Source organism: Asterias amurensis, chromosome 16, assembly GCF_032118995.1.
Source record: "Asterias amurensis chromosome 16, ASM3211899v1".
In the NCBI taxonomy this organism is placed as follows: Eukaryota; Metazoa; Echinodermata; class Asteroidea; order Forcipulatida; family Asteriidae; genus Asterias; species Asterias amurensis.
The window spans coordinates 361,398-376,506 of record NC_092663.1 but is presented as its reverse complement, the minus strand read 5'-3'; the positions used below and the strand labels follow the sequence as shown (position 1 = coordinate 376,506).

Here is a 15,109-nt window from a genome sequence, read left to right as displayed (position 1 = left end):
GCGAACTGCTGATGTACGTGGTGCGTAAGCCCCACCAGCGTCTTGAACCAAGACTACACAATCTCTCTTGAGGGCGCTGTGTGACATTGTTTAGGTTTCTACGGCTAATGCGTGTGGGGAATGGCTCTTGTGCGGTACGGAAAAAAGAAATTGTTAGCTAGCTAGCTCAAGGTCACACCGAAATGATTTGATATTCATAAATTTATTAGTCACAACAGCAGGCTTGGTTATCCATCACGGACCTCCATCACCACCCGATCACTGCGAAAAATTGGCGGCTCATATGTACTGTAAAGTGTAAGTATCTGCACAGTCTAGTCATGATGTTAATTATCCTGGTGTCATGTGTTTCAGTAGGATAACAGCAAAATTGTTCACAATCAAAAACTATTTTTTTTGTTCAAATCATCTATCCAATTTGTTAACATTAACACTTGCACTTCATGGTGTGTTGAAATTTTTAGAGTTTTGGTTTTACGATAAAACAACCGTATTTCTATAGCGTCTAACACCGTTAAAAGAAAGTCTCTAAGCGCTCAGTCAGAGGAAAACAAAAGAATAATTAAGTATATGAAGATTTGAATAGATATGTTTTGAGAAGAGTCTTGAAACTTGAGATCGTGGTGGCTTGTTTGATGTGTAGAGGGAGATTGTTCCATAAGTGAGCAGCAAACTGATGTTGCGAGAGACAGTCTGCTATTAACAGTGCTGAAATGCACTGCTATTAACAGTGCTTAAATGCTTGCACGACATTGGAGCAACGTCATATGTTTTCAGACCTTTCATTGGTTGGTATTTTATTGAATATTCAGAAGCAAGTATGGCGTGCAAAATAAATCAAAAACATAATTCAATTACTACTTAACAAGTTTAATTACATTTTTGTCCTAAGGCATTACTATATTAGAATCCAGAGATATCATAAGGCGTGAAAGTAAAACACCCCACCCCCCCCCCTTGAAACACACACACTTCATAACAATCCGTTTTCCCCCATTTCAGACCAGTAATGTTTGGTTTCAGGAGATAAGAAACAAATCTATGATATTTTCTATTTATTGTAGACTTAATATTTATTACGCTTATCGGAATTTATTACAGTATGCAGTAAATAAAAAATATAAAAAATTGTCATTTTGACTTAAAATATTTTAATATTTTCCCCACATTTGCACACAATAGAATCCCAAATAGTAACCACCTCACGTGATCCATCTAGTGACTAAAGCAGAATGAAACTCAATCTAGCAGATAGTAATTTTGTTTTGAACTTTCGAGGTTGGATGATGTTTCTTTGACTCATTTGAATGTTGGCATAATAATGCACTAGTGATTAGTACCAAAAATCAATCATTTTATAAATGTTTGAGCATAACCAACGACGGGAAACTCTATTCTCAGCGTGATTAAGCCTGATGAAAATACAGACCGTGAGTAAACTGCATAGCTTCTGTCACCGGTGCAGCTTGCACAATCTTGCGGTAAATGGGAATCAAAGTTGGGGACCGAAAACATATGAGGGTCGATAACGTATGATGCTACGATACTGCATTAACTGTGTATGCTGTATTGTATACAGAAAAAGATAAATTGTATTTTTTTCAATTGAATGTTTTGTTTACCTTTTTCAGTATTCACTTTGAAAATTATGAAAGTCAGTACAAAATTAATTTACAAAAAGTTTTTATTTAATTCAAATGGTCTGATTTTTAAGCCTATGAAATCAGTGAAACCACGATGGAGCACAGCACCGCATTCGGCAATTAAAAAATGCTCATTTAGTGGGCACATGTTCTGCTGGAGTCACAAACAAAATTTAATTTAAAAGTTGGTTGTTGTGATGCACATAAAAATAATTAGGGGATAATAATAAAAATATTTTGTACTGACTACAAAAAAATAACGTAAAACTTTAATTAGTGAAGCTAGTTTATGTCATTGCATGCTATAGCTGGGATTATCGTAACCCTCTCCTTCTGACAGTGGAAAACTGGGGGTTGCCAACTTGTGAATTATGTTTAAAACCCTTAAATTGGAAATTTCAACCATTTATGCCAGACTGTTGACTAGTTTTGCCACATTTTTAAATAATCGTGACAAACATTCTAAGATAATCGTGACAAACATTCTCAGATTAAGAACATATGTTTAATCAACTTACACAAACTTCCAAATTTATGCTTGGAAAATGGCAATGATAATCCAATTACGTACGATGAGCTAGAACAGGTCTGAGACATCAGATGGGTTTTTAAACCTCAGCTTAATAAGCTGAGGTTTAAAAGTCCTTCAGGAACTATGTTTGAATATATGCAGACTTTCCAGTAAAATTGAAAGATTTGATTAGAGTGCTCTAAAAGTGTGTCAATTTCTCTGAAAGCTGGATTTTTTACCCCAAAATGCAAAAAGCGATGCCTAAAAAGAGGCATTTTAGGTCCCAGAACAATTTTCTTAAAAAGAGTAAAATCGGTTCTTTGCTGCAAAAGATGAAAGCGAATTGTTTTTGTTGGTGCTTAAACATAATTTGTACAAAAAGTAAATAACCATCCTGATATTAATATCATCCCAATATAGTAAAGTTTCTACATGTTCTAAATGAAAATCCTGATTACATGAAGTTGTACATGTACATGTAGGGAGTGGTCAAAGTCCATTACTGATTAATGTTTGCCAGCCAGTGAGTATATTTCATGGTTTGGTTAACTTTTGTATGATACTGCACTACATTAAACCACTCATGGGTATGAGGTATGCTGAAAGATATATGGACAAAATTGTTTGAATAGTGGCATAAACGAGTTTTATTTTACTGATTTTAATTTTAATTTGTGAATTAATTCCAGGAGCAGTCCACATCAAGAAAAATCAACTTAGTCTCAATTCCAATCTTTTATCAAAATGATAAAAACAGTAATCATAGGGGTGTCAGTGTTGCTGGTCGTGCAACATGTTTTGTCTTTTATGTAAGTACATCATGTAGGCCCCAGGCCTGGAATTTCACAGAGGCCACGGGAGGCAATGGCCTCCGTTGCCCTTGTCTTGGCCTTGGTGCCCTTTCAAAAATTCCTATAGACTTTAAAATTTTCCAACGGAAGTGCCCTTTTCAAAATGAAAATGGCCTTGCCCTCTCAAAGATGAAATTCCTTGTCTGAGTCCCCTATTGATTCTTATGCTCAGACCCCACAATGATAAATAAAGTAGCTCATATGAACTCAATTCACAGTCTCCAACTATTTAGAACACTAAAGGTTTCAATAAACTGGTCACATAAACATTTTAAAAGCCCTACACCAAGCCCATCAAAATAAATTTAGGCTTACACTGATTTTATTAAATAAAAAAAAGTCAAGGGCACATTCCCCTCCCAATTGAAAAAATTGCAATTGGTTATTGATTGAACGCTGATTATTTGTCAGGAATTTCTCCTTGCTTGGTGCATGGAGGTAGAATGCTTGGTGGTAGAAAATTATTTTGTTACCGGCCTATTTTTTTGCAGGGAAACTTCCATTTCAAATATTTAGAAGTCAGTAGTGCATCATATTAGAAAAATTATGTTTGTATTTGAACACTTTCTGCATTGTTACTGAGCCTTTATTTATTGAAAAACATGGATAAATGAGACTTAGTTTACTGGGTCCAAGTCCCCGGCGGTGCAGTCTATGAATTGGGCACTCGCAAAATCGCATGCCTAGGAATTAAACAGGTGTGCTTTTCAACATGCCTGTGATTTTCAAATTAGATCGACTGTTCAAATACTTTTTGAGAATTTGATATTTTGAAGCTGCTGTCATGTTTTGTAATGATTTTGTGTTGTTGAATTTGTAGATATAGCTTGGGATTTCATAAGTGGGCGTATAACCACCGCCCTGGACCATGCAGAGTTGTACCAGGAATTGGTAAGTTAAAGAATCCTACCTAATCATAAAAACACATTAGAATAAAACAAGTATTAGTCCAAAACAATTACAACGTTGCGCAGATGTATGAGATTAAAATACAAAAATAAAACCAATTTTACTTTGCAGTTTGCCCATTAAAAAAATTGCCAAGCTTAGAAATGGCAGCTTGCCATAAATAAAATGAGGCAGCAGCTTGCCCAGCCTCTACCACACTAAATAAATAACAATGTTTTAAAATAATGACCTCAAGGCTTCATATGATTGTTGATAAGATAAAAGAGGTGGCAGCTTGGTCGCCCCTCAAAAACTAAAGGCTTGATGTAATTACATTAATTCAGGCCTGATACTTCACGGAGGCAACGAAGGCGATTGCCTCCGTTGCCCCTTGTCATTGCCTTGTTGCCCTTGAAATGCTACAGTACAAATTTACAATTTCCTCATAGGGTGCCCTTTACCAAGGAGAAAATGCCTTGGTGCCCTTGCACTTTCAAAAACGAAGCATACAGGCCTGCATTATCATACAACTACAAGGTTTAAAGTGATTCCACTGCTTGTACATACCGATGGATTATGTGAACTAGCCCCACCTGAACAAGAGGGTGCTACTGAACCTTACTGCTTTAACATTTCAGAAAAACCCCCATTCATTTGTTTGAACCAAAGCAGTGGCAGTCCACTTCTTTAGAAAATAATGCAAAACGTGAGAAGCGCGCCCTATAAGGAAAAACAGCCATAGCTGTGGGACAAAACAGCATTACTTCCTAAAATTTAAATACCATAAGAAGGCAACTATACACAATGATACATAATGCAAGAGCGAATGTTTTCTTGAGAAACGATACCGACCGTTTTAGACCATGCAAATTTGGGATAATGTAAAGCCGTATGCCCAACTGAAGTAGCACGACCAACTGAAGTAGCCCATTTCAACGGCAGGTCTCACGGAAAGAGATCTTCAAAGCCAGTACGAGGTGAATTGCTGTGTTATCTCATTGCACCAAGTGAATGACCTTTGTCAGCTGAGTCAAAGCTTTTGCGCTTTTGCAGTCCTAACACTTCTTTTTGAAAAAAATACAACCTCAACCTCATTGGTCAATTTGACGTTCCCGTAATTTGCATAAAGTTCAGTCACAACCACAAAGCACAACAAGGGGCGTCACCAGCAAGGCAAGCCTAACAAAACTATTGCTCAGCAGCAGAGGGCGCCATTTGCAAAACTGTCGGAGCTGTGTTTTGCAGCACGGCTTGGTACATTATGTATTTTTTTACCATTTATATGATAAAATGAAATGTTTGAAATAATATTGAATGTTTGTTGCTCAAACATGTTTTTGAGAGCTGTTTGTTTTGATATCATTTACAGAAACGGGTTCAGAAGATATTCAGGTATTGGCGAGTGGCCTGGCTTTGATAACCTCCGTAAGTTTATTACCCGTAATCTATTAAATTTGTATCGCATAACAGGTGAAGCATAAAGGACGTATCAGGTCTGGAAGTTCATGGAGTCTATATGGAGGCCATGATCTTGCCCTGGTCTTTGCCATAGTGCCCCTTTACAAGTTTCCTAGATTTTCAAATGGAAGTACCATTGCAAAATGAAAATGGCCTTGCCCTCCAAGAAATGGAATTCCAGGGATGAGGTGTATGTACAACATGGTTGGGACCAACTTGGTCCGGGAAGCTTATAAACACACACAAAAACTGCATCTGTTCATACATTTTGGGGAAAATTTTGAATAGTCTTCACTTTCAAACTTTTAGACAGGTCATGCCATGCTCAGCCCCCTACATTTATTAACTACAATGAGAAGAATTTATATTGTGCCTTAAAAAGCTCAAAGGCTTCAAAACGAACCTAGAACATAACAGAAGCTAGACAGAAATAGAAAAGAGGTACACATTCATGTAGATTTTTAGAAGTTGAAAATCATTGTTAGATCAATTGATTTGTTCTTTTCAATTGCTTTAACATCCTGATGATGACTGGAGCAAGCTAGTGGAGACGTTGAGACCAATTGGGAATTCACTCCGTGGTATTGAAGTTAATAATAGTCCATTAAAAGCTAAGTACATGTAGTAGTCCTAGCCGATTTTTTACCTTCGGCTGTCCGCCTCGATAGTCATTCATTCATTATTGGTTGATTTTTTCAAATTCCCATGGCGACCGGAGGTCGAATTACAGGAAAATAAACAGAGATTAAAAAATAAGAAAAAATCACACTATTTCACATTATTTAAGAAATAATTGATAGTAGTTAAAAAGCAAGACAGTTCTTTTCAGAACTGAGAGGTCTCCCGAATTTTGAAAATCTACACCACGGTGCATGTAGTAGAATATAAATAACATATTACATAGTCTACCTGGTATTGGTTTTACTGCAAACCAAATACGTATGCAATGCCTCAAATTTCATATGGTTTTTATTAATTTGATAAGAGAGACACATGTTCCGTTTTATAATCATATACAGGGAATAGAGTTAGCAAAGATGGGATTACAAATGGATCCTTCAGCATTGAAATGGAAAGGACGTATCTATGCTTTTGATCTGAATGACCCAAATGGAAATGTGAGTGAAGTTGCAATCCTTGGATCATTTGATGAATTTGACTTCAGACCTCATGGCATCGGTGTATGGCAAGACCAGTCTCAAAGTAAGAAACATTCCCAAAACCTTTACATCTGTACCTCAAACCGGATTAAGTCCTTTATTTTGACCACTCATTACAAGACATTTCAAATTTTCCTTTGACCCTTTAAAGCACACCACAGTTCATCACTCAGACAGTTTTACATACAGAAAGAACTGACACCCTGGTAACATTTCCTAGTATCATATTTTGTATGCTGTAGTTTCAGATAGCATTCCTGAAAGCATGTCTGAAAGGTATGGATAAAACGGTACCCCAGACCGAGGTTGGGTAAAAAGTTTCCCATTCACATGTTTGGCAGTGTAGCCATGGAGCAATGTTAAAGAATTTCAGTTTGGGATATTTATAACTCATGGTAGTACGTTAATAATACATTTACAAAGCATATATTCAAACTATTGGTTATAATTGATAAATCTGACATCAGACCTCATTGCATTTGGCAAGACTCAAATAATAATGATCACTAAAAGTTCAATTGTGGAAGTGTCATGGCCGAACGGTTAAGAGCACCAAATTCAAACTCTGGTGTTTCTGATCAGCAGAGTGTGGATTCGAATCCCCAGCCGTGACCCTTGTGTCATTAAGCAAGACACTTAAAGGAACTTTACAGAATTTGTAAGAAACAAAAATCGTGAAGATCACAGATTTACATAAAACTTACACGGTCTAGTGATGATGACAGTTGAAAACATCCCTTGAAATGTTTCTGTCTGATGTCATATTTGATGAGAAATAAATAATCTAACTTCGCGTTTGGAGTTTATCGTTCAGTGAGTGTTTTATTCATTTTTATTTTGGCATCGATGCAATGCAAAATTTGAAATAGTTTTTTCACTATATTCTCTCGTGACCCAGATGGCCGATCGATCTCAAACTTCTACAGCTTTTACAGCTTCTACAGTCAGTTTATGTATATATGGTGGATTACATAAAGTGCTTACACTGCCAGCAACTGTTTTGTTAGAAAAAAAAAACAATTCTGTAATGTTCCTTTAACCATTGCCTCGTCCTTTGGATTGGACGTAAAGCCGTTGGTCCCATGTGTTTCGAAACGCACGTAAAAAAGCCAAGTGTACTTATCGAAAAGAGAAGGTGTTTGCCCCTGGATGTGTCCCTTATAAGGTGCTACTTAATTGGGCTTTGAGTACCTTGTTGGTAGATACTTGTGCTATATAAGACGTCAATAGTAATATTATTATTATTATTATTATTATATTGGCTGCCAAGATAAAAGCCAGGTCCCTAATATCGAGGCAAGCTAGCAAAGATCAAGGCAATCCAGCAAAGCCAGCTATTTCAGCAAAGATCAAAGCCAGCTAGCCAAGATCAAAGCCGACTTGCCAAGATCAAAGACAGCAAGCCAAGATCAAGGCAAGCCAGCAAAGATCAAAGCCAGCTAGCCAACATCAAAGCCAGCTGGCCAATTAAGATCAAAGACAGCTAGCCAAGATCAAGGCAAGCTAGCAAATGAAAAAATCAGCTAGCCAAGATCAAAGCCAGCTAGCCAATATCAAGGCAAGCTAGCAAATGAAAAAATTAGCTAGCCAAGATCAAAGCCGGCTAGCCAAGATCAAAGCCAGCTAGCCAAGATCAAAGCCAGCTAGCCAAGATCAAAGCCAGCGAGCAAAGATCAAAGCCAGCCAGCAAAGATCAGAGCCAGCTAGCCAATATCAAGGCAAGCTAGCAAATGATAAAATTAGCTAGCCAAGATCAAAGCCGGCTAGCCAAGATCAAAGCCGGCTAGCCAAAATCAAAGCCGGCTAGCCAAGATCAAAGCCAGCTAGCCAAGATCAAAGCCAGCTAGCCAAGATCAAAGCCAGCTAGCCAAGATCAAAGCCAGCTAGCCAAGATCAAAGCCGGCTAGCCAAGATCAAAGCCAGCGAGCAAAGATGAAAGCCAGCTAGCCAAGATCAAAGCCAGCTAGCCAAGATCAAAGCCAGCTAGCCAAGATCAAAGCCAGCTAGCCGAGATTTATGCAAATTAGCAAAGATCAAAGCTATTGTAGCTTATATGTGTTCAAAGCCAGCTTGCTAAGCTAATATACCCTGAAATTAATTGATTAATTTTGTTTATACACAGCCAGAGTTTTTGTTGTGAATCACAAGAAAACTCACGAAGCAATTGAAGTATTTCAATTTGATGAGGAAAAGCGAACTTTGACCTTTCTACACTCCATTACTGGTCCTTCTCTCAGAAGGTAATGATATGTTCATTAAAACTATTCTAGGTACTGTTGCAATATGTACACGGGCTTGTAGGCCTAATAAAGTCATACTCAAAGTGTGTGTTTGTGTTGGGGTTTTTTTGGGGGGGGGGGGGGATAGGGCTGGCTGAGTCAACGTATGAGAATGGTGGTTGTCTTTGCATCATTTAGTTAGTGTTTCTGTTTTCCAACTTAGTCTCAAAACGATTGTCCTAGTGTTCCGGAAATTTAATGTGTGGATGGTACCTGAAAAATTCTGATAATCCGGGGGCCAAACCGGTTTAATGACATCAACAAAGAAAGACATCATCAATCTCGATAGAGGGCAAGATCTCTCAACAACTGGAGATGAAGGAATAACAATGATTTGAAGGAAAAGGAAAGAAGTTGATGACATTTTTTCTGAGTATTGTACTGAAACACTAAAGCTGTGTAAAGAAGACATTGAATAATGCTAGTCAGGGATTACTAACCATTACTCGGTTACCTTGTTATGGTTAGTCAACTATTTTTTGTGGTGTGTCATAGGCCTAGAGATTAAGAGCTCTGGACTCATACTCTGGTGTTTCTGATCAGCAGAGTGTTGGTTCAAGTCGCAGTCGCTGTCCTTTTAAAAGCAAGACACTTTACCATAATGCTTTGTCCTTGCAAAGGGACGTTAAAGGAACACGTTGCCTTGGATCGGTCGAGTTGGTCTTTGAAAGCATTTATAACCATTTGTTATGAAATGCATATAGGTAGAAAGATGTTGTAAAAGTAGATTACAATGATCCACACAAACATGCCTCGAAATTGCATGGTTTTCCTTTTACATCATAAATGGCCAACCCTTTTATTTCGCAAAGTAAAAGGAACACCATGCAATTTTGAGGCAATGTTGTGTGGATCATTGTATTCTGATTTTAAAACATCTTTCTAACCATATGCATTATATAACAAACGATTACAAATGCTTTTTATAGACCAACTTGTCCAATCCGTTAGGTGTTTTGTGTAGTGCACATAAAGAACCAAGGTGCGACATACAAAACTGTCATTATTAATACTATTCTCTGATTGTTATTTATCATGATATCAGTTCTTGAACTATTTTTTTGACAGCGTCAATGATGTGGTTGCAGTGGGACCTGATTCACTGTACTTCACCAATGATGGATACAACAACCAATTTGTAAGAAGGTTTCTAGAAATGCTGTTTAAATTCCCATGGGGTAATGTTGTGTTCTATGATGGCAAAGTTGGACATGGAACAGTGGTTGTCAAGAGAGGACTTGGACCAAACGGCATCAATATCTCCCCAGATAAAAGGTCAGTTTTTTTGTCTTGAGCTATTCCCTGATCGGATTAGAACATTTTAGAAGTATTTATACCAAGCCCTGTTTTATAGAGCTGCTTAGAACACAAACAAGCAGAAAGTGGTTAAGCATTTTTGTCTGCTCAAGTTGCTCCATGATATTGGGGCCTGTTGTGTATTTGCAAGCACTTCAACTCTCAAGCAAATGTTTGAACTGGGCCCTTTTCCTCAAAGCTCAGTCACTGTTATATATTAAACAAGGGCCTTAGTTACAAGCAGATCTTTTTGTGATTACATAAAAGGCACTGGACACTATTGGTAACTTCTCAAAATAAGTTTTAGCATAACATCCTATATTTTGAGCAGTGGGTACCGCAACTATTATTAGGTGAATGCAACCCGTTCTAAATCTTGCGGTACCCGCTTCCCAAAATGTAGGATTCCAACTGCCTCTAGCTACCGGGCACGTCTAGTTAGTAAGGCACTGCTCTAGAATTGCAAAGGGTGTGTGTTTTTGGTGTGTTTTTAAAAACTTGTGTGAACAATGCAATTTCTTCTTTTGAAGATCAATACAGTTTTCTTATGTCTTCTTATGTTTTATGTTCGAATTCCACCCAAGTAATATGCCTGTGATTTTATAGTATTAGTATACAGTGGAACAGTTTTTATGGGTAAAACCAAAAAGAATATTCTTTATCCTTAGGATTCATGTTAGTCTTTCACAGTGCAATACTTGAGCTTTATATAACAGAGGTCAAAAACATAGGGGGGGGGGGGGGTGGACATATTTGTTTTTGTGTCTCCTTAACCCATAAAAGTTGGAGAGGGGGGACACATGTCCCTCTGTGTCCCCGCTTATTGATGTGGATGCTTTGATGTAACTACTTTGATGTAACCATGCTTTGATGTATTCTTCCTTTTCTTGTTTTCACAGGTTTATTTATGTTGCATTTCCCTATGTTGGTGTTTTGACAATTTATGAGCGTCAATCTGACAACTCGTTGAATGCTGTTCAGGTGAGAGCAACCATTAAGCATTACTAACCAGCTCTAGCACACAGTGCTAGGATCTTGAGGATTTTACAGGTCACTATCAGCACAAATTCCATTCTAAACTTTGGGCATGAATGCTGTTCAGCATGAAATATCGCTCAGAAGTTTGAAACTTTGCGCCTTGCGCATGTGGCACTGGTCATGAAAATTGCCACCATCAAACTAACTATCGGGCAGCTGGTATATCAGACTTCAACTCTGTCCATGCTTTATGAACTTGAACATTGCCCTCTAAGATTTCATAAGCATTCAACAACCAGCGTTTTCTGGATGCAAAAAAACCTAACTGTAAATATCAACTATGATTCAAGTACTTGAGACTCACATTTAAGAAAATGGTTAGCAGGATTGCTGATGCAGTTGTTGTTTAAGTTTGTTTGTTTGTTTGTGAGGTTGACTTAATGAGGATTGCAGATAAATATGTTATCACATGTGCGCTCGTCCCATATCTAACTCAATTTTCGTCCTTTTTGGATATGGTATGCAAAGGCGATATATTTTTTCCATATCCTACTCACGCTTGTGTGATAACTTATAGTGTCTGAATACTTTTTGGTAGTTTTAGCACAGTCTTAGTTTGTGCAAAACAAATCCCACATTTTTATTTTTGTGGAAATAAAAATTATCAACTTCAAGTTGATTTTGATCCAATTATATTTGTATTCGTTTAATATTGTGGAAAAAATAGTTTATGGCCTGATGTTTCAACCCTAGCAGAGTCCTTTCTAAGGTAAATAAATAAGGGAATATATGTTTGGTGAAGAGGTTTTCAACTAGTGGTTTAAACCCGCACCAAGGCCTCGACTTGATAATTTTACCGAGACAAAGTCGAGGTAAATTATCAAGAACCAGGCCTCGGCGGGTTTAAACCACTAGTTGAAAACCGATTCAACACACTTTGATTCCCATTCATAAATACCTTTTCGGTAAAAAAACATCAACACTTTTTGGTCAAAAGGTAAAATAAATGCACAAATTATAATTGTTCAATGTTTTCTTTCAACACAACACCCCTCCAGCTATGAAATGGTAAGGCCCTCGGGTAAACATCTCCTTATAAGGAGATGCTGTGCGCGTCACGCGTATCGCGTGATGTGGCACAGCTGTTTCAGCCGTTGCTCTCGACCAATAGGAATGAAGAAACTGTCTTATTTTGTATAAGTATGTGTATTTTTTCTGTTAATTATGTTTATATTTCTGTTGTAATTGTAGTTTGTTGTTTTGTAAAGTGCATAGAGATGTTTATTCATATTATGCGCTATATAAATGTAGTTTATTATTATCATTATATTATAAGCAAAGATGCAAGCTCGCGTGTCACGCTCATGTTTCAACACTTTTTACTGGTCTTTATAAAAGGTTTGTACACCCCCACGTGACGCACTCTCCGCCAATAGGAATAGCGAAACTGTCTGAGGTATGAATGGTCATTTAGCCTGTGACAAAGACTCTGCTAGGGTTAAAACATCAGGCGGTCATTTTCAGCTTTTCGAGGTTAAAATGTCAGGCCATAAACTTTTTTTGCATTTCTATTTTCTACCATAGGTCCTTTTGTTGGTAATCAGTTTTCAACAGCAAATTTTATTTCGTTCTTTTGACCTTGTTACTTTTAGGTGATTGATTTAGGCACAGGCCCAGATAACATCTACGTAGATCCAGCAACAGGGGATTTATGGATAGGTTGTCACCCTATTGCCTATCAAGCACAAAATCACTTCAAAGATTTCACTCAAGTTTCTACATCTCAGGTAATTATATTTTACTTCTTTCCATAGCATCCATATTACCTATCTAATTGCACATAACGCTCGACATACACAGAATGTTTCTCAGCTCCCTTGGGAGTATACAAAGGCGTTAGTGGCTTTTTCATACACAATATCAACCTCTACCCAGGTTACCATTTATACTTCTGGGTGAAGAGAAGCAATTTTAGAAAAGTATCTTGCTCAAGGATACAAGTGTCACGACCGGGATTCGAACTCACACTCCGGTGAATCAGCACCAGAACTTCGATGCTCTTAGCCATTCGGCATGACACTCTAATGTTGCGATGTTTGAAAATATTTTACAAGGAAACTTGAACAGTAAAACATTGTTTGTCCTTTCACACGAGGTAAAATTTTACAACCATTCTGCAATTTAGCAAGGGACCCTTGCTAAATTAATCTTGTGTGAAAGGGGCTTTACTGGTGGTAATCTTTTGCTATGACATATCCCAATGCAGGTTCTACGTGTGCGGCTGAGCTCCCAGAGTGTTCCATTCTCAGTGGATGTTACTGAAGCTTATGTTGATGATGGCAAGCAGATATCTGGTTCTACTATAGCTATCTTTTATAATAATCAACTTCTTATCGGATCAGTCTGCCATAAGCTGGCACACTGCCAGGTTTTGGCCTTCTAAAATAATTAATGAATAACTATTTAACTCAATGTGTTTCATTGAGTTGGTCTTTGTCTCTAAGGCAATAATTACACCAGTTATTAGAATATAAATATGAGGTGAAATATGGACTGTTCCATTTTACCAGGCAAAGCCAAAGGCAATGGAACAGTCCAGATTTCACAATTTGATTATATTCTGCTACATTGAATAAAAGGCATGCATTATTTGTTTCCTATAACTCACTCTTTAGATCCTTGCCAGTTCTAAGATGAAGTACAATTATTTTCAAATGCATTCTGACTTTTGTTAGCACTGCTCATTGAATGCAGACACAGTCTTGCACTGAAAGCGTCTTTTCAGATATGGGTTCAATAACTGCTAGAGTCCAATAATGATTGCTATTGGACAGACCAATCCAGTGTTATTAAATTTGGTAGCATCGTGTTAACAAAATATGGCAAAACAATGGATGGCACACGATGTTTTGTTCCACCAAATCATTTGAGTTACCACAAGAATGCATTTTACTCCAATGGCAAGATGGTCGCCTTGGAAAGACTTAAAGTAGTTTTCTGTTAATGGTTTGCATTTGACAAGGATCTGTGCATCTGTGGTATCTAATTATCCATAGGTGTTATTTTTTTTTTTAAAACTATACTTGTTAATATTATTTGCTTTTTGTTTTACTAAGCTCGCATGGCAACATGGTCGTCTTTTATTGATTTAAAGTAATTTGCTGGTTTATGGTTTGATGTGTTTTGCTTGTGTTGTCATTCTAAATGTTTGACAAGTGAAATTGTGGGTTTTTTTCCCCGGTGTTTTTACCATAGAGGTAAACCTCCTTAATTTGACTCTTATAATTAATTACTTTTAATTTCATTCATGCAATTAGATTCTCACAGTAGTACATTGCATCTGTGGGTAAATGCTATCAATCTTTAACATCCTCTAAGCAATCTTTAACATGCTTCAAAGACGCTCCAAGCAATATTTAAGATGCTCTAAGCAATCTTTAACATTTCCCTTAGCAATCTTTAACATGCTTAAAAGATGTTCCAATCAATCTTTAACATGCTTTAAAGATGCTCCAAGCAATCTTTAACATGCTCATACCAATTGGGTTATCCACGGGTACTGGCCAGCAAGTGTAGAATATTAAACCACAAAACATCTTTAAGTATTGCTCTAGGTACAACAAAAAGTGTTCTAATTATGTAACCCTCGTCCCATTTATAATACAATACACCATCTTTACTGTCCAAAATGGAAGAATTTGCCCAGAAGTGTTTAGCTGTGGGGGAGAGTATTTGTATCATATCCTGTGTGGGTTTGTTAACAGTCTCTAGCCATAACATTAAAATCTGGATCATCGAGTTGTACGTGTGTGTAGTTGTCTTAATTCTGTTTTGTCATATTTGGTGACGAGAGAAATGCTGTCGTTGTCTAGCACACGCAAGATCATCGAACACCATTCCTCTCGGCTGGTTTATGAATATCTACGAATGCCGCGATACCGCTTACTTTGAACGTTTTTGTTTAACTTTGACCAATCAAGATGAACATCTAATTGATCTGGCCCGTTGAATGCTTCTCTAGCCCATGTTTCAAATAAGTCTGTCT

At 37.4% G+C, this 15,109-nt stretch overlaps 1 protein-coding gene across 2 annotated transcripts; it reads left to right on the top strand.

The window, feature by feature from the left end:
• The first annotated feature begins 110 nt into the window (after nt 1-110).
• LOC139948655 (serum paraoxonase/arylesterase 2-like) lies at nt 111-14,862 on the top strand. Of its 2 annotated transcripts, none has more exons than XM_071946874.1 (10): nt 111-297; nt 2,850-2,963; nt 3,826-3,896; nt 5,263-5,318; nt 6,371-6,554; nt 8,634-8,751; nt 9,859-10,065; nt 10,986-11,067; nt 12,717-12,851; nt 13,331-14,862. In XM_071946874.1, the coding sequence occupies exons 2-10, from the start codon at nt 2,899-2,901 to the stop codon at nt 13,505-13,507; spliced, it is 1,095 nt and encodes a 364-aa protein (XP_071802975.1). In that variant the 5' UTR covers nt 111-297; nt 2,850-2,898; the 3' UTR covers nt 13,508-14,862. The 2 variants fall into 2 exon arrangements, with proteins under 2 accessions (XP_071802975.1, XP_071802974.1); XM_071946873.1 differs by having other exon boundaries at nt 2,844-2,963.
• The last annotated feature ends 247 nt before the right edge of the window (nt 14,863-15,109 follow it).

What these genes read in the sequence shown, in the direction of transcription:
- LOC139948655 (XM_071946874.1), top strand. Translation starts at nt 2,899, where the DNA reads ATGATAAAAACAGTAATCATAGGGGTGTCAGTGTTGCTGGTCGTGCAA. An exon ending in CAGAGTTGTACCAGGAATTG is followed by an intron (nt 3,897 to 5,262) that starts GTAAGTTAAAGA and finishes TATCATTTACAG; the next exon opens with AAACGGGTTCAGAAGATATT. An exon ending in ACTCGTTGAATGCTGTTCAG is followed by an intron (nt 11,068 to 12,716) that starts GTGAGAGCAACC and finishes TGTTACTTTTAG; the next exon opens with GTGATTGATTTAGGCACAGG.